General features: G+C 40.5%; 1 protein-coding gene across 1 annotated transcript in view; it reads right to left on the bottom strand.

The window, feature by feature from the left end:
* rab36 (RAB36, member RAS oncogene family) overlaps positions 1 to 24,488 on the bottom strand; it is an 80,231-nt gene extending 55,743 nt beyond the window's left edge. The window contains exon 1 of the mRNA XM_063040920.1: positions 24,187 to 24,488. Within this exon, the coding sequence (XP_062896990.1) occupies positions 24,187 to 24,255 (69 nt within the window). The 5' untranslated portion in view covers positions 24,256 to 24,488. The remainder of the gene's footprint in view (positions 1 to 24,186) is intronic.
* Between the last annotated feature and the right edge of the window lie 2,446 nt (positions 24,489 to 26,934).

Below are 26,934 nucleotides of genomic sequence, written 5' to 3' on the forward strand. Positions count from 1 at the left end.
TGTACAGATGACATGAGATCCTCGGTGATGTTTATGCTGAGGAACTTACAGCTGTTCACCCTCTCAACCCCAGATCTATTGATGTCTATAGGCATTAGCCTGTCTCTATTCCTCCTGTCATCAACAACCAGCTCCTTTGTTTTTGCGACGTTGAGTGAGAGGTTGTTTTCTTGAGATCACTGTGTCAGGGTGATGACTTCCTCTCTGTAGGCTGCCTCATTATTATTTGAGATTAGGCCAATCAGTGTAGTGTTGTCATCAAATTTAATTAGCAGATTGGAGCTGTGGGTGGCGACACAGTCATGGGTATATAAAGGAGGGGGCTTAGTACAAAGCCCTGAGGGGCAACTATTTTAAGGGTCAGAGGGGCAGAGGTGAGGGAGTCCATTATTATCACCTGCAGGTGATCTGATGAGAAGTCCAGGATCCAGCTACCCAAGGCAGGGTGAAAGCCAAAGTTTCTGAACATCTTGTCAAACCTGGAGGGAATTATGGTATTGAATGCTGAATGCTGGACCGTAGTCCAAGAATGGTGTATTGAGCTGTAGCTATTGTGTTGTCTGTTGATTGGGTATGTTGGAAGATGAATTGTAGGGGTCCAATGTGGGTGGCAGCATGCTGCAGGTGTAATCTTTGACCAGCCTCTCAAAGCATTTCTTTATTATTGAGGTGAATGTGACAGGACGCCAGTCATTCAGATTTCTTCAGTCCAGATTTCTCATATAGGAATATTGCATTGCTTTTCAAAAATTATAACACACTTCAAGCAAAATCTAAGAGAACGGTGGGTTAGCAAAAGATGAGGTGATTACGTGATCATTATAATCAATTATGAGCCACTGCGGATCAGAAGCTTATAATAAATTCAGTCCTTAAATTAAGCCTGCAGTCCCTCAACTGTCCCCTTGTTATTGAGTTCCTTTCCCCCACCACCCCCTTTATCTCATTGCCCTTAGAAACTCCCACTGTCTCCAGTGAACAATATCACCCACTTTGGGAACCACTGCTAATAGGCCATACAGTTCTTTAGTCTTTTCACTTGAAGTTTATCAATTATCACTGCCCATAATGAAACAATCAAAGAAGCATCTGATAGGTGTATCAGAGAATAAAAGATACACAGAAGACTAGCACTAAGGGGAAGTACTGAGATGATTTATTTTTGCCTGCACTACAGGATAATTGCATTTATAAATTTGAATTGGAATGAGCATTTGTATGGTTTTTATTTTTGTTTTGTTGGAAAGAGGAAAATGTGAAGGTCAATGATAGAGGAAATGCAAGAAATCTAAATTGAAGAGGAGGATGTGGTCAAGATTATTAGCTCTGTTCATGCATAGAGCTTTGACCAGTGACCAACCTGAACATCGGAAGTTTTGAGAGGAGGCTTTCACTCAGGTCCACTGCCTGAGTAGAAAAGGGAGCAGCAGTGCAATAGAGCTTTGACCAGTGATCAATCCACATTTGGAATTGATTAGCAAGAGCAAATTAAAGGAAGGTAGAGGCAAGTGCAGGGGCCATCATTGCAGCAGCCGTCGTCTGAGTGGACGGAGCCAGAGTGGTGATCTTGAGGCTTTAACTCTCGAGGCTTCAGCGAAGAGAGGCTTCAGTAAGACAGAGCAAAGAAAAGAAAAGCTCGAGGTTAAGGTTTTTTTCTCCATCCCTTTTTTATATCTGCTCAGCTCAGACTGTAGCGATGCCAGGTAGGATAATAGAATGCTCCTCTTGCGAGATGTGGGAAGGCAGGGAGATTTCTAGTGTTCCTGACGACTACAACTGTGAGAAGTGCATCCAGCGGCAGGTTCTAACAATCTGTGTTAAGGAGTTGGAGCTGGAACTGGAACTGGATGAACTCCAGATAATTCGGAAGACTGAAGAGGGGATCGATAGGACATGCGGAGAGGTAGTTAGACACAAGGTGCAGGACACAGGAAACTGGGTGACAGTCAGGAAGGAGAAAAGGGTTAAGAAGCCAGTGCAGAGTACCCCTGTGGCCAGACCTCCCAACAACAAGTATATTACTTTGGATACTGTTGGTGGGGGGAGGGGGGGTTTACCTGACAGAGGAAAGTCACAGTGGTCGAGTTTCTGGCCTGGAGTCCAGTTCTGTGACTCAAAAGGGAAGAGGGGAAGAAAAGGCACGTTGTGGTGATAGGGGATTCGTTAGTTAATGGAACGGACAGGAGGTTTTGCGGCCGAGAATTAGATTCCTGCATGATATATTGCCTCCTGGTGCCAGGGCCAGGAAAATCTCAGATTGAGTCCTCAGCATTCTAAGTTTGGGGGGGGGGGGTGATCAGCCAGAGGTCGTGGTCCATGTTGGTACCAATGACATGGGTAGGATGTGATGAGCTTGTGAATAGGGAGTTAGGCGTCCAGTTAAAGGGCAGGACCTCGAGGGTTGTGATCTCAAGACTGCTACCTGTACCACATGCTAGTGAGGTCAGAACTAGGAATATTATACACTTTAATACACGGCTAAGGAGTTGGTGTAGGAAGGAGGGCATAAGATTTTTGGATCATTGGGCTCTCTTCTGGGGAAAGTGGGACCTGTACAAGAAGGACGGCTTGCACCTGAACTGGTGCTAATATCCTAGCGGAAGGCTTGTTAATACGAGTGTAAACTAGAGTTGCAGGAGGATGGGAGCCAGAGTGCCAGAACAGTTACTGGAGGGGTTGTGGAGGCAGATGCTGGTAAGACCTTAGACAAAGTTAGGAATCAAAAGGTTGAGCATGGTACGACTACTGTCCTGAGCTGTGTATATTTCAATGCACGAAATATCGTAGGAAAGGCAGGTTATAGTGCTGAAGATAAGGTAGCTGTTTTACAAATTGAGGCAAGGTGTAATAAGTAGAGGTCGTTGATAGGGTAAAATTGTAGCCAACAGGATGAGTTACAACGTAAAAGGCAGATAAATCGAAAAGGGTGAGTACGGGACTGAAGGTATTAAATCTGAATGCATGCAGTGTATGGAATAAGATGGAAGAACCTGTAGCATAGTTACAGATTGGCATGTATAGTGTAGTAGGCATCACTGAATCATTGCTGAAAGAAGATTATAGCTGGGAGCTTAATATCCAGGATATAAATTGTATTGAAAGGACAAGCAGGAAGGCAGAGGGGGTGAGTTGTGGTACTCATAAAAAATGAATTCAAATCATTAGAAAGAGGTGACATAGGGTCGGAATGTTTTGAATCATTATGGATAGAGCTAAGGAACTGCAAGTGTAAAAAGACACTGATGGGAGATGTAAACAGACTTCCAAACATTAGTAAGGATGTAGTCTACAAATTAGAACTGGAGATAGAAAATACACACCAAAAGGGCGCATTACAATAGTCATGGCTTTTTAGAGCAGCTTGTGTTTGAGCCTACTAGGGGATCAGCTATCCTGGATTGGGTGTTGTGCAATGAACCGGAATTGATTAGAGAGCCTAAGGTAAAAGAACCCTTGGGGAAAGTCATCATAATATGATTAAGTTCACCCTGAAATTTGAGAAGGAGAAGCTAAAGTCAGATGTACTGGTATTACAGTGAAGTAAAGGGAATTACAGAGGCATGAGAGGGGAGTTGGCCAGATTAATTGGAAAAGAACACTGGCAGGGATGATGGTAGAGCAGTATTTGTAACATATTCATAAAGTATTTGAAAGGCAATATGACACAACCATGGCTAACCGGAGAAGCCAAAGCCAACATAAAAGACAGAGAGGGTATATAACAGAGAAAAAAAAAGTGGGAAGTCAAAGGACTGAGAAGCTTTTAAAAACCAACAGAAAAGCAACTAAAAAGTCGTGAAGGTGAAGATTGAATATGAAAGTAAGCTTGCCGATAATATTAAAGAGGATACCAAAAGTTTCTTCAGATACATAAAGTGTAAAAGGGAGGTGAGAATGGATGTTGCACCACTGTAAAACAATACTAGAGAGGTAGTAATGGGGGACAAAGAAATGATGGACAAACTGAAAAAGTATTTTGTATCAGTCTTCACTGTGGAAGACACTAGCAGTATGGTAGAAGTTTGAGCTGTCAGGGGACACAAGGTATATGAAGTTACCAATACTAGAGAGAAGGTTCTTGGGAAAACTGGAAGGTCTGAAGGTAGATAAGTCACTCGGACCAGTTGTTGTACACCTCTGGCACTTGTAATGATCTTCCAGAAACCACTAGGTTCTGGAAGACTGAAAAATTACAAATGTCACTCTACACTTCAAGAAGGGAGAGAGGCAGACGAAAGGAAACTATACATCAGTTAGTCTGACCTCCATGGCTGGGAAGATATTGGAGTCTATTTCTAAGGATAAGGTCTCAGGGCACTTGGAGGCACATGATAAAATATACTGTAGTCAGCATGGTTTCTTCAAAGGAAAATCTTGCCTGAAAAATCCGTTGCAGTTCTTTGAAGAAATAACAAGCAGGACAGACAAAGGAGAATTGTGTACTTGGATTTTCAGAAGGCCTTTGACAAGATGCCACACGTGAGGCTGCTTAAGAAGCTATGAGCCCATGGTATTACTGGAAAGGTTCTAGCATGGATAAAGCAGTGGCTGATTGGCAAGAGGCAAAGAGCGGGAATAAAGGGAGCCTTTACTGGTTGTGTACTTGGATTTTACAGAAGACCACTGACAAGGCATCACACATGAAGTTGCTTAACAAGCTACGAGCCCATGGTATTACAGGAAAGAGTCTAGCATGGATAAAGCTGATTGGCAGAAGGCAAAGAGTGGGCTGCCAGTGACTCAATAGGGGACTGTATTGGGACCGATTCTTTTTATGTTATATGTCAATGATTTGGATGACGGAATTGCTGGCATTGTTTCAAGGTTTGCAGACGATAAGAAGACAGATGGAGGAGCAGATTTTTTGAGAAGTAGAGAGGCTACAGAAGAACTTAGATGAGGAGAAAGGGTAAAGAAATGGCAGATGGAATACAGTGTTGGCAAGTGTATGGTCATGCACTTTGGTTGTCTGTTTTCTAAATGGAGAGATAATACAAAAAAACTGAGATGCAAAGGAACTTAGGAGTCCAATGTGCAGGATTCCCTCAAGGTTAATTTGCAGGTTAAGTCTGTGCTTAGGAAGGCAAATGCAATGTTAGCAGTCATTTCAAGAGGACTAGAATATAAAAACAAGGACGTAATGTTGAGAATTTATAAAGCACTGGTGAGGCCACATTAGAGTATTATGAGCGGTTTTGGACCCCTTATCTTAGAAAGGATGTGCTAAAAATGAAGAGGGTTCAAAGGAGATTCACAAAAATGATTCTAGGATTGAACGGCTTGTCATACGAAAAGTGTTTGATTGCTCTAGGTCTGTATTCACTGGAATTCAGAAGAATGAGGGTGACCTAATTAAAACCTATTGAATGGTGAAAGGCCTTGATAGAGTGGATATAGAGATGATGTTTCCTATGGTAGGAGAGTCTAAGACCAGAGGGTACAGCCTCAGAATTGAGGTGGTTCCTTTTAGAATGGAAATGAGGAACTTCTTTAGCCATTTGTCAGCATAACAGACTTCTCCAGACTGCAGGCATTCAGAGCCCTCACTCATATCTTTACAAAGCCCTCCCTGGTAACTTCCTGCAAGGAATATGACCCTGCCAACATGCAGCATTTGTTCATTAGAACAACATTTCCCTATTTATGTCTACAAGGCCATAAGACATAGGAGCAGAATTAGGCCACTCAGCCCAAATATGCTTCTCAATCCCATTCTCATGGCTTCTCCCCATACCATTGGCACCCTTACTAATCAAGAACCTATCAACCTCCACTTTAAATATACCTAATGACTTGGCCTCCACAGCTCTCTGTGACAATGAATTCCATGGTTAAAGAAATTCCTTCTCATCTCTGTTCTAAAGGGATGCCTATCTATTCTGAGGCTGTGTCCTCTGGTCTCAGATTCCCCCATTATAGAAGATGTCCACATCTATCTAGCCCCTTCACTGTTCAATAGCTGTCACTGAGAAACCCCTCCCCCATTCTTCTAAATTTCAGCAAGTACATGCCCAAAGCCAAAGGCCCCTCATACCCTTTCAATTCCAGGATCATTCTAGTGAACCTCCTCTGGATCCTCTCCAATGCTGCCTTGCATGCTGCCAGTGGTGACTGACTGAAGCAGTGTAGTACAGGAATGGGGATAAAATAGACAAATAGAGGATATTCCCTACCCAGTACATCCTACTCAGATAATTCTTGCAAAGTTCTGTTAAGTGCATTTTAGAAACATAGAAAATAGGTGCAGGAGTAGGCCATTCGGCCCTTCGAGCCTGCACCGCCATTTATTATGATCATGGCTGATCATCCAACTCAGAACCCCACCCCAGCCTTCCCTCCATACCCCCTGACCCCCGTAGCCACAAGGGCTGACCCACGTTTGATCCAATTACCTTTTTTAAAACTAATTTACAAGATATAAACATTTTTATAAGTAATTGTGCACACAGGCATAGGCATTCCAGAATAATATGCAGGAAACATCTTATGGAAAATGTTTCAAACATTAACTTTGACCAGTACCTGAAAAAAATTCTAAAGTGCTAGACCACAAATTCTACATAAATTCTTCAAATTTGTCCATGCAGCCCCTCAATTGGCACCCGAAACACTACTCTAAACATTCCATCCTTGTACCACCAGAGACAGTGGCTGCTGTGAAACACATCAACAAAATCTATTCAACCAACACACTCAAAAAATGCTGGTGAATGCAGCAGGCCAGGCAGCAGCTATAGGAAGAGGCACAGTCGACATTTCGGGCCGAGACCCTTCGTCAGGACTAACTGAAAGAAGAGATAGTAAGAGATTTGAAAGTGGGAGGGGGAGATCTGATATGATAGGCGAAGACAGGGTGGGGGGAGAGATGGAGCTAAGAGCTGGGAAGTTGATTGGCAAAAGGGATATAAGGCTGGAGAAGGGAGAGGATCATGGGATGGGAGGCCTAGGGAGGAAGAAAGGGGGAGGGAAGCCCAGAGGATGGGCGAGGAGTATAGTGAGAGGGACAGAGGGAGAAAAAAAAAGAGAATTTTTTTTTCAGGGCTATGTCAATATCACCTCCCAGCCTGTGACCTTCAGCCCCAAGAAGGTCAAGGGCAAAAGGCGATGTCAGTGTATCTTAACTGGCACAGAGTCCAGATCCTGGAACTGCTTCCCCAATAGCACTGAGAGAATACCTTCACCACATGAGCTGCTGTGAGTCAAGATGGCTGCTCACCACCACTATGACTACAGCAAGATATGGCTAATGCTCAGATTTTTAAAAAGATGAATTTTCTTAAAAATCCTTTTGTCTACTTCCCTTTATCTCACTATGTATGTGCATATAGTTTGCTTCTACGAAAATATTATGTGATACTTTATGTGCCAAATGTATTCAAAGAGTTACAAAGATAATAAGGTAATTCCCTCCCTAATCTTTACAAAAAATCAATTTATTTTTAAACATCATCAACACTACTTTCACCAGTAAACAGAGGAAATGCCATCTTTTTAAATGGTAACTTTGGATCAGATGCCTTAAAAGTCACTTTACTTTTCCATTAACTTTCAAACTGTGCCACTGAATTAACAGCACAAGCAAGGACAATCTCTAAGCCATAAAACAGTGGTCAATAAAGGCCAAACTGTGACATTATGCATGTTATTAAAATCTCTTGCATGCTTCTATCCAGCATACTGCCCACTGTAAATTATGTACTTAGATCTCCAATGGCAGGAAAACAGACAAGACAATGGAAAACAAGGAGGAATAATAAATTAAACTTAACTTCCTTCTCCACCCATCATCACCCCAAACCCAGGGAGAGGACAAGGGTGATAGGGAAGCTCAGATATGGAGGGAAGGAAAGGAGGAAGGGGAAAGAGGATGGGTGAGGGCGATAGGAAGGAAAAGGAGGGAGAGGGTGATGAAAGGAGGGCAAAGGCAAGTAAGAGGCCAGGGAAGAGAAAGAGGGTAAGGCTGAGAGAGGGTGACAAAGAGAGAACCTGAAGCAAGTCCTGGAAGACTTTTGGCTAATTTCTACCCCTTGGGCCTCTCTATACAGGTATCCTGAACTTATGCCCCAACATACCCCCAAATTGAGGAGGAGTCAGATTTCTTTATTCTATACAGCTTTGATGTCATATGATAAGAAGTCCACCATTGACAGGCTGGAGGCATGGAGACTGGATGTTCAAGAGGACATACAAGAAACTGAGTGGGAAATAGCATGCTTAAAAGCCCAAAAACAATCAATTAACATGAGAATGAAGCTATTACAACACAAATGGTTAACGAGAACCCTGGTCAAACTGAACCGTTGGCCCCCTGACATCCTGGACACTTGTGTTAAATGTTTAGAAGAAAAGGGTACTCTGTTTCACTGTGTATGGGACTGTCCAAAATTTAAAAAAAAATACTGGAAAACAGTTGTTCAGACTATATCTGGGACTGTTGGAGTAAAGGTGCCTCACCAAGCAAAAATATGTATGCTAGGTATATATCCAAAGAACTTTACTAACAGTCAATTTTAATTAACTTTGGACTCCTGAAGGCCAGGAGGATGATAGCTTTATCTTGGAGAAAAATGGATATACCTTCAATACATGTATGGCATCTTGTGTATTATTGGAGAGACTGACTTACATAACCAGAGGAAGGGCAGGAGAATTTGAAAATGTGTGGAAACCTTTATTGGAGTTTCTTGGACGTCAAGGTGCACAGTCATTTTGAAATAGCTGTGTGTTGTTGAGTGCTTCTACGGTTTTTTTTCTGATGTGTTTTTATTTTATTTCTTTGTTAAATATGTGAAGTATGTGAAATGTTATATTTCTTTTCCTTTGATGATTGTGAAAAACATGAGGACATGTTTCACTATTTAGTTTAATTATTATTATTGTTTATTTGTACATGTGAAATATATGTAAAATTCAATAAAAATATTGTAAAAAAAAACATACCCCAACTATATCACTCCCTTCTCAACTCCATTTAAGTGGTCAATTTCTCATGTTTGGAAGACAAGTAGTTCAGAACCTGGATCAGTTTGGTTCAAGATGAAAATAATCTTCTTGAAATCTCAATTATTGATTAACCTTCATTTCTAACTACTTTTCAGTTTTTATTTGTAATGCTTGGAATGTGCCCCATTGTTGGCTGAGCTTTGAACCTGACAATACTCAAGACCTTTCCATTGTCCTTGCTGGAAAGCAGCAATAAAACACAGAGATGCAGGGAGGAAATACAATGCAGAATGTACAGCAACTAAACCTGAATGAGCAGCAATTTCATTTTTGATACAGAAGCTTAAGTCTCTTTTAATCTTGCAGCAGTTTCCCTGGCAACATCTTCATCGTAATCTGGTTTAATACAACGACAGCAGTACTTTGATCCCACAGACCATGTTTTCTAAACTAAATCAGCAATGATTACTGTAATATTTCAAACAAGTTTCCAGGATCCCAGAGAGCAGAGTCTGGGAATAAACCCTTCTATATCGTGATTATTATGAGCAGGGCAGAATTGACCAATGTGCAATTAAAAAAAGGACAGATGCAGAGTCATGATCCTGATCCAAACAGAATACCAAGATTTGGTGAGTGAGAGAACCTGTGAGAAAGCTTAGAGAATGAAAATCTTATTGATGTATTTATATAGGTGATAATGAGACAGAGAGAGGAAGTGGAGGGAAGAAAGGGAGAGATGGGAGAAGAATGTGAATAGAGCGTGTATAGAGGGAGAGGGGGAGTAGAAGGGTGGGGTAGAGTAAGTGGAGAGGAGGTATACCATCTAAACTCAATAATGTGATCATTCACATCGCTATCAAACGTTCACCTACAGTTTTGATCAGGAATGGAATCATATTGTGGTAAATTTCTGAACCTGTTACCGGAGACAGGCTTCTTGATCATCATAGGAAGGCCTTTTGAAACAGTTAATTTCATTTGATAGCAACAACATGGGAATATTTTTGTAATAAATCTATTTCATGCAACCTTGAAAAGTGTAATGGAAATTAGAATTTTGTCTTGTCCTAGGGAGTACATTGTTTCTAGCAAAAGTGGTCAAAAACCACCTTGTTCTTTTGTGTGGACTGACAAGGTGTGTTAATTGGAACAGTCTACCATTTTTCTCTCTTCAGGCTAATCCAGTTGATTCAGTATAACCCTCTATTCACACCAATCTCAAAAGTTTGTCTTTCACTATCTTAAGTCATATTCCGCGACTATTCCTGCGTTATATTTTAGATTTCCATCAACCTTTAAATTAAACATTTTCTCCTGAAGTTTCTGTTAAGATTTATGAAGGCGATCTTGGGCCAAAGTTCCCACGGGGCAGCAACCTGCCCACACCTGTTGCTCATCTACCTGCGTGACAGATTTCTCAGTGAAGCTGGCTCTGATCTGATTCGCAAAGTCTATGAGGCACAAGGTCTTCAGATCTTAAATTCCATCAAAAGATGTTGCCAGCTGACCAACCTGTAATAAATTTGCCTGTAATAAATTTGCAATAAAACTACCAAACATATGAAACATTCCATTCATTTAGAATTAATTTTAAAAAGAACAAAACTAAATCAAAACACTTAAAAGATTTAAAAATGATTGAATATGTTTAAATGAACACATTTTAAACAAATAAATGAAAACTAACTGAAAATTCTCTCATAACTGTTTCTTTCCATTGAAATGCAGACTGGTTGAATTTGTACCAGATTTAATTATTTCAAAGGATAGAAGAGGTGATCTGAAGCCCAAGGCCACAGTCCAACCACCTACACTCAAAATGAGGACAAACAATATCTCTGATGACAAATTATCTTAAATAAATTAAAATTTGAATGCTATCTTCATAAAAATAGGACTTTGTTTATTAATGCATAATATAATAGATAGCAATGTTAGCATTAATTTTGAGAGGTCTAGAATATAAAAGCAAGGATGTAATGCTGAGGTTTTATAAGGTAATAATCAGACTGCACTTGGAGTACTATATCAATTTTTGGCTCCTCATCTAAGTAAGGGTGTGCTGGCATTGGAGAAGGTCCAGAGGAGGCTCGCAAGAATTATCACAGGAATGAAAGAGTTAACATATGAGGAGCATTCGATGGCTCTGGACCTGTACTTGCTGGAGTTTAGAAGAATGAGGGGGATCCCACTGAAACCTATTGAATATTGAAAGACCTAGATAGAATGGACGTGAAGTGGATAATGGACGTTGATGTTTCCTATAGCGGGGGATTCCGGGTCCAGAGGACACAGCCTCAGAATAGAAGGATGTACTTTTGGAATAGAGATAAGGAGGAATTTCTTGAGCCTGAAGGTGGTGAATCTGTGGAATTCATTGTCACAGATGGCTGTCGTGGCCAAATCATTGGGTATATTTAAAGTGGAGGTTGATAGGCTCTTGATTAGTAAGGGGAGCTATGACGGAATAGCAGAACAGACTCAATGGGTAAGTCTGCTCCTAAATTACAAATTACAACTGGAAATAGAAAAGGCTTGTCAGAAGGACAGTGTTATGATAATTGTGCGAGATTTTAACATGTGAGTAGATTGGGAAAATCAAGTCAGCACTGGATCTCAAGAGAGAGAATTTGTAGAATGTCTGCCAGATGGCTTTTTAGAACAGCTTGTTGTTGAGCCCACTAGGGGATCGGCTGTACTGGATTGGGTATTGTGTAATGAACCGGAGGTGATTAGAGAGATTGAGGTGAAGGAACCCTTAGGAGGCAGTGATCATAACATGATTGAGTTCACTGTGAAATTTGAAAAAGAGAAGCCGAAATCTGATGTGTCGGTATTTCAGTGGAGTAAAGGAAATTACAGTGGCATGAGAGGGGAACTGGCCAAAGTTGACTGGAAAGAAACACTGGTGGGAAAGACAGCAGAGCAGCAGTGGCTGGAGTTTATGCAAGAAATGAGGAATGTGCAAGACAAGTATATTCTAAAAAAGAAGAAATTTTTGAGTGGAAAAAGGATGCAACCATGGTTGACAAGAGAAGTCAAAGCCAAAGTTAAAGCAAAGGACAGGGCATACAAGGAAGCAAAAATTAGTGGGAAGACAGAGGATTGGGAAGTTTTTAAAACCTTACAAAAGGAAACCAAGAAGGTCATTAAGAGAGAAAAGATTAACTATGAAAGGAAGCTAGCAAATAATATCAAAGAGGATACTAAAAGCTTTTTCAAGTATATAAAGAGTAAAAGACAGGCGAGAGTAGATATAGGACCGATAGAAAATGATGCTGGAGAAATTGTAATGGGAGATAAGGAGATGGTAGAGGAACTGAACAAGTATTTTGCATCAGTCTTCACTGAGGAAGACATCAGCAGTACACCGGACACTCAAGGGTGTCAGGGAAGAGAAATGTGCGCAGTCACAATTACGACAGAGAAAGTACTCAGGAAGCTGAATAGGCTAAAGGTAGATAAATCTCCTGGACCAGATGGAATGCACCCTCGTGTTCTGAAGGAAGTAGCTGTGGAGATTGCGGAGGCATTAGCGATGATCTTTCAAAAGTCGATAGATTCTGGCATGGTCCCGGAAGACTCGAAGATTGCAAATGTCACCCCGCTATTTAAGAAGGGGTCAAGGAAGCAAAAAGGAAATTATAGACCTGTTAGCTTGACATTGGTGGTTGGGAAGTTGTTGGAGTCGATTGTCAAGGATGAGGTTACAGAGTACCTGGAGGCATATGACAAGATAGGCAGAACTCAGCATGGATTCCTTAAAGGAAAATCCTGCCTGATAAAACCTGTTACAATTTTTTGAGGAAATTACCAGTAGGCTAGACAAGGGAGATGCAGTGGATGTTGTATATTTAGATTTTCAGAAGGCCTTTGACAAGGTGCCACATATGAGGCTACTTAACAAGATAAGAGCCCATGGAATGACGGGAAAGTTACATACCTGGATAGAGCATTGGCTGATTGGCAAGAAACAGAGAGTGGGAATAAAGGATTTCTATTCTGGTTGGCTGCTGGTTACCAGTGGTGTTCCACAGGGATCAGTGTTGGGGCCGCTTCTTTTTACATTGTACATCAACTATTTGGATTATGGAATAGATGGCTTTGTGGCTAAGTTTGCTGACGATACGAAGATAGGTGGAGGGGCCGGTAGTGCTGAGGAAACGGAGAGTCTGCAGAGAGACTTGGATAGATTGGAAGAATGGGCAAAGAAGTGGCAAATGAAGTACAATGTTGGAAAGTGTATGGTTATGCACTTTGGCAGAAAAAATAAATGGGCAGACTATTATTTAAATGGGGAAAGAATTCAAAGTTCGGAGATGCAACGGGACTTGGGAGTCCTCGTACAGGATACCCTTAAAGTTAACCTCCAGGTTGAGTCAGTAGTGAAGACGGTGAATGCAATGTTGGCATTCATTTCTAGAGGAATAGAGTATAGGAGCAGGGATGTGATGTTGAGGCTCTATAAGGCGCTGGTGAGACCTCACTTGGAGTACTGTGGGCAGTTTTGGTCTCCTTATTTAAGAAAGGATGTGCTAACTTTGGGGAGGGTACAGAGAAGATTCACTAGAATGATTCCGGGAATGAGAGGGTTAATTTATGAGGAACGTTTGTCAGCTCTTCGACTGTATTCCTTGGAGTTTAGAAGAATGAGGGGAGACCTCATAGAAACATTTTGAATGTTAAAAGGCATGGACAGAGTGGATGTAGCAAAGTTGTTTCCCATGATGGGGGAGTCTAGTACGAGAGGGCATGACTTAAGGATTGAAGGGCGCCCATTCAGAACAGAAATGTGAAGAAATTTTTTTAGTCAGAGGGTGGTGAATCTATGGAATTTGTTGCCATGGGCAGCAGTGGAGGCCAAGTCTGCGTGTATTTAAGGCAGAGATTGATAGGTACCTGAGTAGCCAGGGCATCAAAGGTTATGGTGAGAAGGCGGGGGAGTGGGACTAAATAGGAGAATGGATCAGCTCATGATAAAATGGCGGAGCAGGCTCGATGGGCTGAATGGCCTACTTCTGCTCCTTTGTCTTATGGTCTAAATTTTATGATCTTATAAAAGGAATTTACAAGGCTGTGCGGTGCATTTAAGTATAATACTACATAATAAGAGGGTGTTTTGGAATGGGAAGTTAATATATTTTGATCATGATTACCACCCGGCGGTCCTACAGAAACAGAAGGAATATTCCAAAGCGAAAAGAATATTAAAGCAAGAAAAGATTAATTTTCAAACCCCGTACCCTGCTAAACTGAAAGTATTTTACGAAGGAGGGATACAGCTATATCAGACAGTGGGAGAGGCGACTAGAGACATGAGCAACAGAGGGCTGCCTGTTGGCGTGGTCAAACCAAGGGAAAGTCTGGCTGAGCAGTTATCCCGATCTGCTGGGGAAATAATAAAAGAACCGAGAAAGCAGGAGACAGGAGGAGGATGAGAGAAGGATATTAGAAAGAGACTGTGAGTTCTCCGAAGACAGCCCTCACCTCCTCCAAAAGAGCCATAAGGTTTGGCTAACTTTAAAAGTGCTGATAAACTAAACAGAAGCAAAAATAGCCGGTGATATACCTAGCTCAAGAAATACGTATTATAATGTGGATTTTATATTACTCAATTTTTTCTTATTCATTCACTCACTCCTTTTTCCCCACCAAAATGAGAATATATATATACATAGATTTTTTTTTACTTACTTTTACTGCAGTGGGGGCCCTCAACTCACAGGTAGGAGGAGCTATCTCCCACGGCTAGATATTTCCTCTAGCTCAACCCAGGGTCATCTAGAGACCACAGCCTTGGAATCACACTTTCGTTAACTTCTTTTAAATTATTTGCGTTTCTTGGCTCTTATTTGTTCAGGGAGTAGATCGATTAAGTTATATTCTACAAATTTCAATGATATACTAACAGATAAAAACACATGGCTAAGGACAAAGTAAAATTCATTTCTTTTAATGTCAATGGGCCGTTAAATCCAATCAAACAAAATAAAATTCTGTCAAAAATGAAAAAAGAACAAGCCCATGTAGTATATTTACAGGAAACTCACTTAAGTGATAATGAGCATGGAAAATTAAAGAGAATGGGCTTCACTAATTTGTTTTTCTCCTCATATAAATCAGGACATAGAAGAGGAGTTGCTATTCTCATCTCAAGCAAGCTAAATTTGAAAAAGTATTCGAAATGGGAGATAAGGAGGGCAGATATATTCTGGTAAGGGGGAATATAGATGGAAATCCAGTTACTTTATTGAATATATACGCACCCCCAGGAAGTGATATTAGTTTCTTCCAGAAAATTATTAATATTATGGTAACGGAAACAGACGGTCTCTTGATATGTGGGGGAGGCTTAAATTCACAATTACGACCAAAGTTAGACTCTTCCAATAGAAAGACTTATGAAACAAAGTCCTTACATAAGAAAGTTAACATTCTTTTTGAGGATGTTGGTCTAATTGATATATGGAGGGACCTTTTCCCCGACAGAAGGGATTACACTCATTATTCTGCCTCCCATTCCGTATCTACAAGAACAGACTATTTCATAACATTTGGAAAAGATAAAGACAAAATAAACACCTGTGGAATTGGGACAATAGATGTAAGTGACCATGCACCTATATATTTATCTGTTGATTTTGACTTACTATTTGGAAACTAAATTCAAGTCTACTCAATGATTTCTATTTTAAGAAACAAATTAAAAAAGAAATTGGTTCTTACTTAGAATTCAATGGAGAGGTTTCACCTCCCATTCTATGGGATACTATGAAGACTGTCTTAAGAGGGAGAACTATAGTGATATCTTCATATAAGAAAAAAATAAGGAATAAAACATTAGAGGAATTAAAAAATAAGCTGAAGGAACTAGAAAAAAAACACAAATTGAGTTTGGCACAGGATACACTAGAGGAAATTTTTAAAAATAGGAATGAAATTAATAGTTCGGTTACACAAGAAATCAGAAAAAAATTAATGTTTCTGAAACAGAGACACTATGAAAGTGGATCTAAATCTATGAAAATACTGGCATGGAAACTGAAAAAAAAAAGTATAAAATACAATTCAAAGAATTAGGGATCCAAGAACAAAAGTGATAAAAAAATAAGCTAAGTGAAATTCAAGAAGCTTTTGAAATGTTTTACAAAACTCTATATTCCAAAGCTCCAGGGGGAAGCATAGCCCAGACTGACACCTTCCTGAATTCTTTAGAGTTACCCACTTTAAGCAAAGAACAAAATAGAACGATGACTGCTGACATAACTGAAGCTGAACTAAAAACTGCAATTAGTAGGCTTAAGTTAAGCAAGTCACCAGGATCAGATGGATATACGGCAGAGTGGTACAGGTGACCCCCGCTTTTCGAACGTTCACTTTACGAAACCTCACTGTTACGAAAGACCTACATTAGTTCCCTGTTTTCGATAACAGAAGGTGTTTTCACTGTTACGAAAAAAGGCAGCCCGCGGAAAAAAATCAGCGCGCGTAAAAAGGCAGCCGCTCTCCCCCAGATCCGGAACAGCATTCTCGCCGGCATTTCTTTAACACGTGCTTGTGAGCCATTAGCAAGATGAGTTCTAAGATATCGGAAAAGCCTAAAAGAACTCGTAAGGGTGTTACACTTAGCGTAAAACTAGACATAATTAAGTGTTTCAATCGTGGTCAACGAAGTAAGGACAACATGAGTTTGGCTTGTGGAAGTTGCCGAAGATGATGTTGAAGAGGTTTTGGCATCCCATGACCAAGAACTGATAGATGAATAGCTAATGCAATTGCAAGAGGAAAGGAGAACAATCATTTACGTGCCAGGTGGCACCTAATTAATTAGTATGTTTATTTTGGCTTTTTTCTTAAAGAGTGCTGGATGCATCCCGGCTACCGCTGTACCTCTACATGCTTTGCAGATCGGTATCGGATCGCTGCCCGGAGGGTGGGGGCCACCTCACCACCCCAAACTCCGACAACTCAGTCTAACACACCATCAGTGTGCTCGGCGCTGCCCCAATTCCGGTAAGTGATACTACACTGTACATACATTATTTCTACTTTATATCGGCTGTGTATTTTTATGTGTTATTTGGTATGATTTGGCAGCTTCATAGTTTAAAGGTTACTGGAGAGAGCGTTTTTGCCAACAGTGCTTGTGTGAGATTTTCTGCCAACGGCGCTTGTGCCGTGTGTCTGCCAACAGTGCTTGCATGAGATTTCCGCTACGGAGATCTGTGCAGGCAATCATTGTAGAGAAGTATTTCTACTTTATATAGACTGTGTATTTATCATATCATTCCTGCTTTTACTATATGTTACTGTTATTTTAAGTTTTATGTGTTATTTGGCATGATTTGGTAGGTTATTTTTGGGTCTGCGAAGGCTCAGAAATTTTTCCCATATAAATAAATGATAATTGCTTCTTCGCTTTACGACATTCCGACTTATGAATCGTTTCATAGGAACGCTCTACCTTCGGATGACGGGGGAAACCTGTATAAGGAATTTAGAGATGAGATAATTCCTGTTTTGCTCCCCACACTGAACTGGGCTCTAAGGAAGGTACAAACGCCACCCAGCTGGAAGGAGGCAATAATCTCAGCTATACCGAAAGAAGACAAGGATAAAATGCAATGTGGGTCATTTAGACTAATATCTGTTCTTAATGTGGATTATAGAATATTTACCTCCATCATGGCCAAACGATTAGAAGAGTTTCTACCCACACTGATACATAATGATCAGACAGATTTTATACAACAACGCCAACACAAGACAATATACGAGGACACTTCACATTATGGATCATATAAAAAAAATGAAATTGAAGCAATAGTGATAAGCGTGGACACTGAAAAGGCATTTGATTCGGTTAATTAGAATTTACAGAGTTTTACATAGATTTGGTCTACATGACACAATTATTAAAACTATACAGGCACTATATGACAATCCTACTGCTAGGATTAAAATCAATGGATATTTATCTAACAGTTTTACCCTAGAAAGGGGCACGAGACAGGGTTGTGCATGGTCACGGCTACTCTTCGCATTATATCTGGAACCATTAACTCAATACATCAGACAAAATGAAGATATCAGGGGAATTACTATTAAAGGGACAGAACAGAAATTGGCCTGTTAAGCAGATGACATTTTGATCTATCTAGGGCAACCACCATACTCTTTACCTAAATTGATGCAATCCTTTGAACAATACGGCCAATTATCAGGATACAAGATCAACATAGGTAAAACCTAACTACTTTCATATAACTATAGCCCACCAAGAGAAATTGAAAGTAGATATCCTTGGGCATGACAAACAGAGTCTGTCAAATATTTGGGCATCATTATGCCAAAAGATTTGGCAAAATTATCAGAATGCAATTATCAGCCTAAATATAAAAATTAAGGAAGAAATTAAGGAACCTAATTCCTTTTCTTGGTCTTAGTTCAAGGATTGAATCTATTAAAATGAATATACTGCCCAGACCAATGAACCAAAATCAATTCAATGAATAGAACAAGAAGCTATCAAGATATGTATGGCAAGGTAAAAGGCCTAGAGTTCGTCTCAAAACTTTGCAATTAGCCAAGGAAAAGGGGGGATGGGAACCTACCTTCTCTTAGAGATTAATATTTTGCAGCACAGTTGAGAGCTGTGATATGCTGGTGCAACCCATCATATGACACTCAATGGAAAAACATTGAGGAGAGGATACTTTCCATCCCCATATAGGCAATTTTGGCTGATAACAACCTACAAAGTTACATAAATACTATTGATAACCCGTGGGTGAAATGAACTCTTAAAATATGGAAAAGTATTATAAAAGAATATAAGATAGAGAGAGACATTACAATTCTTAAGTGGTATGCATATGACTCAGATTTTACGCCGAACAAACTGGATGCTAGATTTAAGGCCAGGACAGCTAAAGGAATAACAGCTATCTGCAATATAATGAAAGAAGGAACACTGTTCAGTTCTGAAATGCTCAAAGAGAAACACTTATTAGAAAAACAAGACTTTTACCGGTATTTACAGATGCGACAGTATGTTAATAGGACAGTTAAAAATGTAACCAAGTACATGTTTGATAGAGCTATTTAGAAAAGCATATAATTCAGACAACGGTAGTAGAATAATTTCAAGCGTGTATAAGGATTCGTCAAATCTTAAAACACATTCGACTTCATACATTAAAACAAAATGGGAGAAGGAAGGAGGGTTAGTGATATTTGAGGAAGACTGGACGATAAAACGGAGGTATCAATGAAAGTGTACCAGTTCACAGAAATGGAGGGAGTTCGGGTGGAAAAACTTGATAAGATATTTTATTACACCCTCTCAGAAATCTGATTATGATAGTAACCTCCCTGTTTGCTGGAGAAATTGTGGAAATCAAAATTGAAACCATTATTGTATTTTCTGGGAATGCCCCATTATCACAGACTATTGGAATGGGATACACAATGCCCTACAAGGCATCTTTAAATGTGAAATACCCTTAGAACGTGAGACCATATATTTTGGGTATATACCTCAAGAACGGTTGAAAAGAGATAAATATTTAATGAATGTAGTGCTGGTGGCTGGTAAAAAGACCCTTACCAGGAAATGGTTATCACAGGGGAGCCCAACTTTATTTGTATGGATGGAAATTACAATGGACATTTACCAAATGGAGAAGATAACAGCATCTGTTAATCATAAGTTGGAACAATTTGATTCATACTGGGATAAATGGTTTAACTACATAACACCTCATAGGCCTGATTTTATTCTCACAAGTCAGTGAATATGTTGTTAAAAAAAAATCACTCCCTACTTTGTACATGGTTTTCTTCTTCTGATTGTTCTTTCTTTCCTCTCCTTTCTATAAGTGTATACCTCAGATAAATACTATGTGGAGATTTGTGACAAATATGAATGTATGATATATATGTACAGTATCTGAAATACATCTTATGGAAATGTTTGTTTGATGATGAACTTCAATAAAAAATAAATTACAAAAAAAGAAAACTTGAAACTATGACTGGATAAAATGCACTCACAATAAAACAATGACTGTTGTTAATTAATACACGAGGATATAAAAGTGCTATACAAATGTATTTCCTTTCAGTTTCTGAAATTGGACATGAGACAGTCTAGCTTAAGATATTAAGGTTTGTATGTGTTGCTCTAGCTTAAGATGTCATATTTCTCTCCCCATCACTAATTGCAGAGATATCAAGATTTACTTGTACTGTTAAATCATCTATCTTTCTCTGCTCTGACTTTGCCAATGGATACAGGAGGCTTGTTGATATCTAAACAATAAAATGCCCACCTGCTTTCTATATTATCATAATATTTGTATGACTCAATGCTCTCACTGCCACGGCCCAAGTTCGATTCCGAGTCCAGGAAGAATGTTACTGTAAAAGGTCTGGATAGAATAGAGTTTGTCAAATGTGTTCAGGAAAGTTTCATTAATCAATATGTAGAGGTACCTACTGGAGAGGGACAAGACAGGGCAGATGACAGAAGCGTGTGTAAGGGGACACTTTGGATTCAGTGATCACCATTCCACCAGTTTCAAGATTTCCATCTGCAATTGTGGAGAATTTGACTGATCCTTGGGTTAAGTTTCTAAATTAGAAAAAGGCCACTTTTGATGGCATCAGAGGTGGCAGGTGTGAATTGGGATAGGGTGTTTTCTGGCAAAGGAATGCTTGGTAAGTGGAATATTGAGAACAAGATTTGTATTTTTTTGCTAGAATAAAAGCAAGGCTAACAGGTTTAGGGAACCTTGGTTTTCAGGGGATATTGAAGCCCTGGTTAAGAAGAAGGAGACACTTAGGATCAAATAAGACACTTGAGGAATATAAGAAATGCAAGAGAACACAAGAGGGAAATTACAAGGGTTAAAGGAAGGCACGAGGTTGCTCTGGAAGATGAAAGAGAATCCCAAGAACTGTGACAGATATATTAAGAGCAAAAGGATAGCAAGGGACAAAATTTTTCCTCTTCAAAAATAGGCGTGATAATGAATGCATGTAGCTGAAACAGATAGGGGAGATTTTAAATGGATATTTTGCATCTGTATTCACTTGGTGTACAAAACAGAGGCAAAAGAACAATGAGGTCATGGACTGTATCCAGATTACAGAAAAGAAGGTATAGGGTGGATAAATCCAAAGTGCCCCCCCGGACCTTGTAGGAGGATAGTTCAGAAATTGCAGATGCCCTGGCAGAGATACTTAAAACATCCTTAGCCACAGGTAGCCACAGGTGAAGCTCTGGAGGACAGAAGGATAGGGTCTAAGAACAAGATGGGAAATCACAGGCTAGTATGCCTGACGTCAGTCATGGGTAAGTTATTGTAAGGGATAGGATATACAAGCACAGTGGATTCTAGTTAATTGGGACACATCAGGACCAGTACGATTTGGCCCAATTAAGCCGCTGCCCCAAATTAGCTGAAGTTTCATGAAAATAGTTAAAAGGCATAATAATGACAATCTACAATTTAACTAAGTAACAATTTATGATTTAAATGAAATATAGAACAAATTAGAACACTACCAATACCTCTGCAGTATTAGTAAAACTGTGTATTAGTTCCTAAAAGCTATTCACGTTAGAATTCATCTGTCATGTTCTTACGATTGACTGTAAATGAACAAAATTGGCACAGATTATACAGGAAAAATACCAATAAGCTAGAAAGATTGCAAAACAAATTTACAAGGATGTTTTCAGGATGTGAATTACAGGGAAAGGTTGAATAAATTAAAACTTAATTCCCTAGAGTGTAGAAGAATGAGGGGAGGTCTTTTCAAGGTATTCAAAATTATGAGGGATATAGCCAGGGTAAATGCATGCAGGCTTTCCCCCGAGGCAGGGTGCATCTGGAAATAGAGGTCGTAAGTTTAGTGTGAAAGGTGAAATATTTAGGGAGAAACTGAGAGGGAATTCGATATAATTCATTCTTGAATATATTTAGTGATTCAGTTACCTCAGCCTTCTGCAGCACGGAATTCCAGTAAGTGATTTCTCCTCATTTCAGTCCTAACCATTTTAACTTGTTTCCAGAGATTCTGAAGCCTGTTGCTATTGGCTATGGAGAGACCGATGGCAAATCAAATTATCCAGATTTGCAGAAAATCAAAACTTATTAAGTATCATCTTTATTCTGCAAACTGTGATGGTTTATTCTAAAAGTGAATCTGAACAAATGCCTATTACTATTTTAACAATTACACTTGCATCATACACTGGGATGCTCTCTTCAGTTACCTGATGAGGTAACCATAGCCTTTGGCCAGGGGCAGATGTTGTCAGGTGATGCTCAACCTTCATAGAGTGTTTCGACCCTTAACCACTACACTCTTCAGTTGGTGGGTCAGTGGTGGTGGCCAAATCACTGCCCATCTGCTCCTGACTTCCAGCTCTACTCCTCTCTCCTGCTCCATATCCAGCAAGAGGCTCTTCCTGCTTCCTCTCCAATCCTGCCAGCTGCTTGGTTCTTGCTCTTTTCATCAAGGCCCTGCGCAGACAGCGACCTCCATGCCAACCTTGCAGGGAAACCTCTATTGCTGATCTCCATGAGGAAGTAGCCACATCTGCCATACTTTGTCCCTGCACTCCTGGACCAAGGACTGGTAGTTCAGGGCCTTTGTTTCATGATGTTTTTCGTTGCATCCTTCCTCCCATGGTTCTGTGAGCTCCACTAGGATGATTTTCTTATCTTCACTGGACCACACAATGTCTGGTCAAAGTGTGGTTTACACCACCTCCGGGAACTGCGGCTTCCTCCCCACATTGACCCTCATCTCCCATAATTTGGCAGTTTGCAGCAGATTGGATTTAGGCCTCTTTGATATGACTGGTGTGGCTCTCTCCTTGATGAAAATAACTGCCCTGTTTGCCTCTCTGCCAGATGGTCTCTTTTTACATCTTTCCCACTCCAGTGTGTCAGCAAGGGTCAACAGGACCTTGTCGTGGTGCCACCTATACTGTCCTTGTGTTAAAGCTGCTTTGCATCCTGTGTGAATCTATTGAGAGTTGAGCAGCAGTAAACACAGAAGGCTGAGCAATGTCCTCTTCTGACAGAACATAATCAGCTAATTTAATAGATTGCGAATTAGCCAAATCCAAGATTTCAGAATCAGGTTTATTATCAAAGTACATATGTCACCATATACAACCCTGAGATTCGTTTTCTTGTGGGCATGCACAGTAAATCCAAGAAACATAATGGAATCGCTGAAAGACCGCACTCAATAGGATGGACAAGCAACCAACATGCAAAAGACAACAAACTGTGCAAATACAAAGGAAAAACTAATAACAATAAATAAATTAGCAATAAGTATCAAGAATGTGAGATGAAGCGTTCTTGAAAGTCAGTCCATAGGTTGAGGGAGCAGTTCAGTAATAAGACCAGTTAAGTTGAATAAAATTATCCCTACTGGTTCAAAAGCCAGATGGTTGAGGAGTAATAACAGTTCTTAAACCTGGTGGTGTGGGTTCTGAGGCTCCTGTACTTTCTTCCTGATGGCAGCTGATAGCCTGGGTGGTGGGGATCTCTGGTGATGGTTGTTGCTTTTCTGAGTCAGCGTTCCGTGCAGATGTGCTCAGAGGTGGGGAGGGCTTTACCCGTGATGGGCTGGGCCATATCCACTGCTTTTTGTAGGATTTTCTGTTCAAGGGCATTTGTGCGTGCCTCCCAGGCTGTGATATGGCTATATACTCTCCACCACACATCTACGGAAGTTTGTCAGTTTTAGATGTCATGCCGAATCTTCACAAACTCCTCAGGAAGTAGAGGCGCTGCCGTGCATTCTTCGTAATTGCACTTCCTTCATAATGGCCAGGACAGAGTCTATGAAATGATAACACCAAGGTATTTAAAGTTGCTGGCCTTCTCCACCTCTGATCCCCGAAGACGACTGGCTTCTGGACCTCCGAATTCCTCCTCCTGAGGTCAAATCAGCTTCTTAGTCTTGCTGACATTGAGTCCGGTCTGGAGTCCTTGGTCTTGCTTAGTGCATAGCAAACTGCTTGTGTTGGGAAATGCATCCTGTCTGAATAATATCAGCCGATAAAGATAGATATGTCTACAAACTTGGAGGAACTACCTTAGTTCTAATTTCTGCTGCTAAAACAAAACAACCGACACCATTAAACACAGCCCGCCCCCGCCCCCGATCAGAACAGGAGCAGATGCTGTTAAAATATTACAGACGTACCTTGGGGAACCCGGAGATCACTCTGTCCCTGCTGACGGGCGGAGTGTATAAGAAGACACCGTTATTCATGCTGTTCGCTCCTGCTGTAAATCCCAGAGAGGCTGCAGGCCCAGAAGCACGACACTATCAGAGCGGGGGCGGCAATGCACCAACTCCTTCCTTCAAGGGTGGTGTCACCTGTTAAACTTACTTCTCCCTGATCGGGGCGGGGGGGGGTGCAGTAAGTGAAAAGTTCATGGGTGCAAACGTTTACACAGAAACAACCATCTCCAAACACCTGCGTTTCTTGATAGCTTCCATGGCAACCAGCGTCTCCAGCCTGTAGCACTGACGTCAGCATGGGAGGAGCCTGATTTAAGAACTTCTGTGTTTTCCCCCGCTTTCAGCCGGGCTCGCGTTCTTGCAAGCGGCGTTAGCGGTAGTTATTGATTTTATTAATTTTTACTTAAATCAGTCAAACTTAATGTCTTTTGGGTTGACATCATGACTCATGATCTCCGAGTAATTTCCTGTAAAATCTGTGGAAGGGTTGCAGTGATGATGCTGTAATCTAGCCTATTAAAACGCTATGGGCAGTGAAGTCTGAGACAAATTGTTCATTTAGTAATTATCGGGGCCCCGGGCACCGAATTTGATAGTTCTGTGGCTGTCATCCTTACACACTATCATCATGTTTCCAATCTTCCTTTCCAAAGTTCCTGAAGGCAGTATATATATTTTTGCAGATATGATATCAGCGTTTAAGAGACTCTTAGACACGTAAATATAAGACCATAAGACACAGGAGCAAAATTAGCCTATTCGACCCATCAAGTCTCTTCTGCCAATCTATCATGTATCATACCTCTCAACCCCAATCTCCTGACTTCTCCCTGTAATCTTTGCACCCAGACTAATCAAGAACCTGTCACCCTGCGCTTTAAATATACCCAATGACTTGGCCTCTACAGCCGTCCATGACAATGCATTGCACAGACTCAACACCTTCTGGCTAAAGACATTAGCCATCTCTGTTCTAAAGAGACCTCCTTCTTTTCTGAGGCTAGAATCCACCACTGTAGGAAATATCTTTTCCACTTCCACTCCATCTAGGCCTTTCAATATGCAATAGGTTTTAATGATATCTCCCTCATGCTTCTAAACTCCAGAAAGTACAGGCCCAGAGACATCAAACACACCTCAAACGTTAATTCTTTCATTCCTAGGATAGTTCTCAAATCTCCTCTGGACCCTCTCCAATTCTAGTACATCCTTTCTCAGGTAAGGGACCCAAAATTGCTCACTCTACTCCAAGTGCAGTCTGACCAATGCCTTATAAAGCTTCAGCATTATATTCTTGCTTTTATACTTTAATCCTCTCGAAATGAATGCTAACATTGCATTTGGCTTCCTTGCCACCGACTCAACCAGAATGAGAACACCCATGTCTCTGATTTCTGAATTTTCTCCCCATTTAGAAAATAGTTTACACCTTTATTCCTCCTGCCACAGTGTGTAACCATACACTTCCCTACACTGTATGCCATCTGCCACTTCTTTGCCCATTCTCCGAATCTGTTCAAGTCCTTCTGCAGGCTCCTTGCTTCCTCATCACTACCTATTTTGTATCATCTGCAGACTTGTATTCTCTGATACTAACCATTAATCCCATCATCTAGATAGTTCAAAGGTTCAAGTTAATATCAGAGAATGCCTACAGTATACGACCTGAAATCCTTACTCTTCACAGACATCTACGAAACAGAGAGAAAAAAGAAAACCCAAAGGCTTAATGACAGAAAAAAGTTAGAACCCCAAAGCAGAGATAAAGGAGAACATTGACATAATATGGATCATATATAAGTGAAAGAGATCTAGTTTAAATCAGAAACACAAGGAAGTTTGTAGATGCTGGAAATCCAAAGCAGTAAGAAGGGTCTCAGCCCATTTATTCATTTATTCATCTATCTATTCATTTCCATAGATGCTGCCTGACCTGCTGAGTTCCTCCAGCATTTTGTGTGTGTTGCTTTAGTTTAATTCAGTTCGGTGTAGACATCATGAGCCAAAGAGCCTGTTCCTCTGCTGCATTGCTCTATGTATTGGAAGATGCCCATGAGTATGTACACGGCCCTCTGGGTGTGACCTCACTGACACTCTTTATAGCTGTAGCAAGGCTTACCATTTTTCCTGCTCTACACTGTTGGCAATAAAGACTAAAATTCCATGTGCCCTCCCATTTTTTAAAATTTTCTGTAATTCACGTACAGGGCACTCAGGTCTCTCTGAACAACAACATTCATTAGATTTATAGCATGTAATTTGTGCTGTGTGTTTATTATGATAACTTGTCACTTGAGTGGGTGTGTGGTAAAAGTGAAGGGGATAAGTTATTTCACAGCAGTTTGTCGCTTGGGACTGTGGAGGTCCTATCTTTGCTGATTACTGATGTAACGCTCAATAATGCTTTGCTAATTGCCAATAAAGGATCAAAGTAAGAGATTCAACTCTTTGGAGCAATCATTGGAGCTGTGGGCATGTCAGGCAAATATAACATATCCATCTGGGGTCGCAAGCTGGCAGCAATTGTTCGTTTTGATTTTTGGATCAAGTTTTGCCACTACATTTTGTCAGCAAAGGTCTCGATAGTTATACCAAATAAACAGCAGCTTGTCAGGCACAAAGGTGATGAACTGAGAGCTTGGATACATACATGGAATTATGATTATGGGTCAGATAGGCGATTCTGTGGACGCAGTCCAGAGACCC

The sequence above is a fragment of the Mobula hypostoma genome, chromosome 2 (genome assembly GCF_963921235.1).
Source record: "Mobula hypostoma chromosome 2, sMobHyp1.1, whole genome shotgun sequence".
Lineage (NCBI taxonomy): Eukaryota > Metazoa > Chordata > Chondrichthyes > Myliobatiformes > Myliobatidae > Mobula > Mobula hypostoma.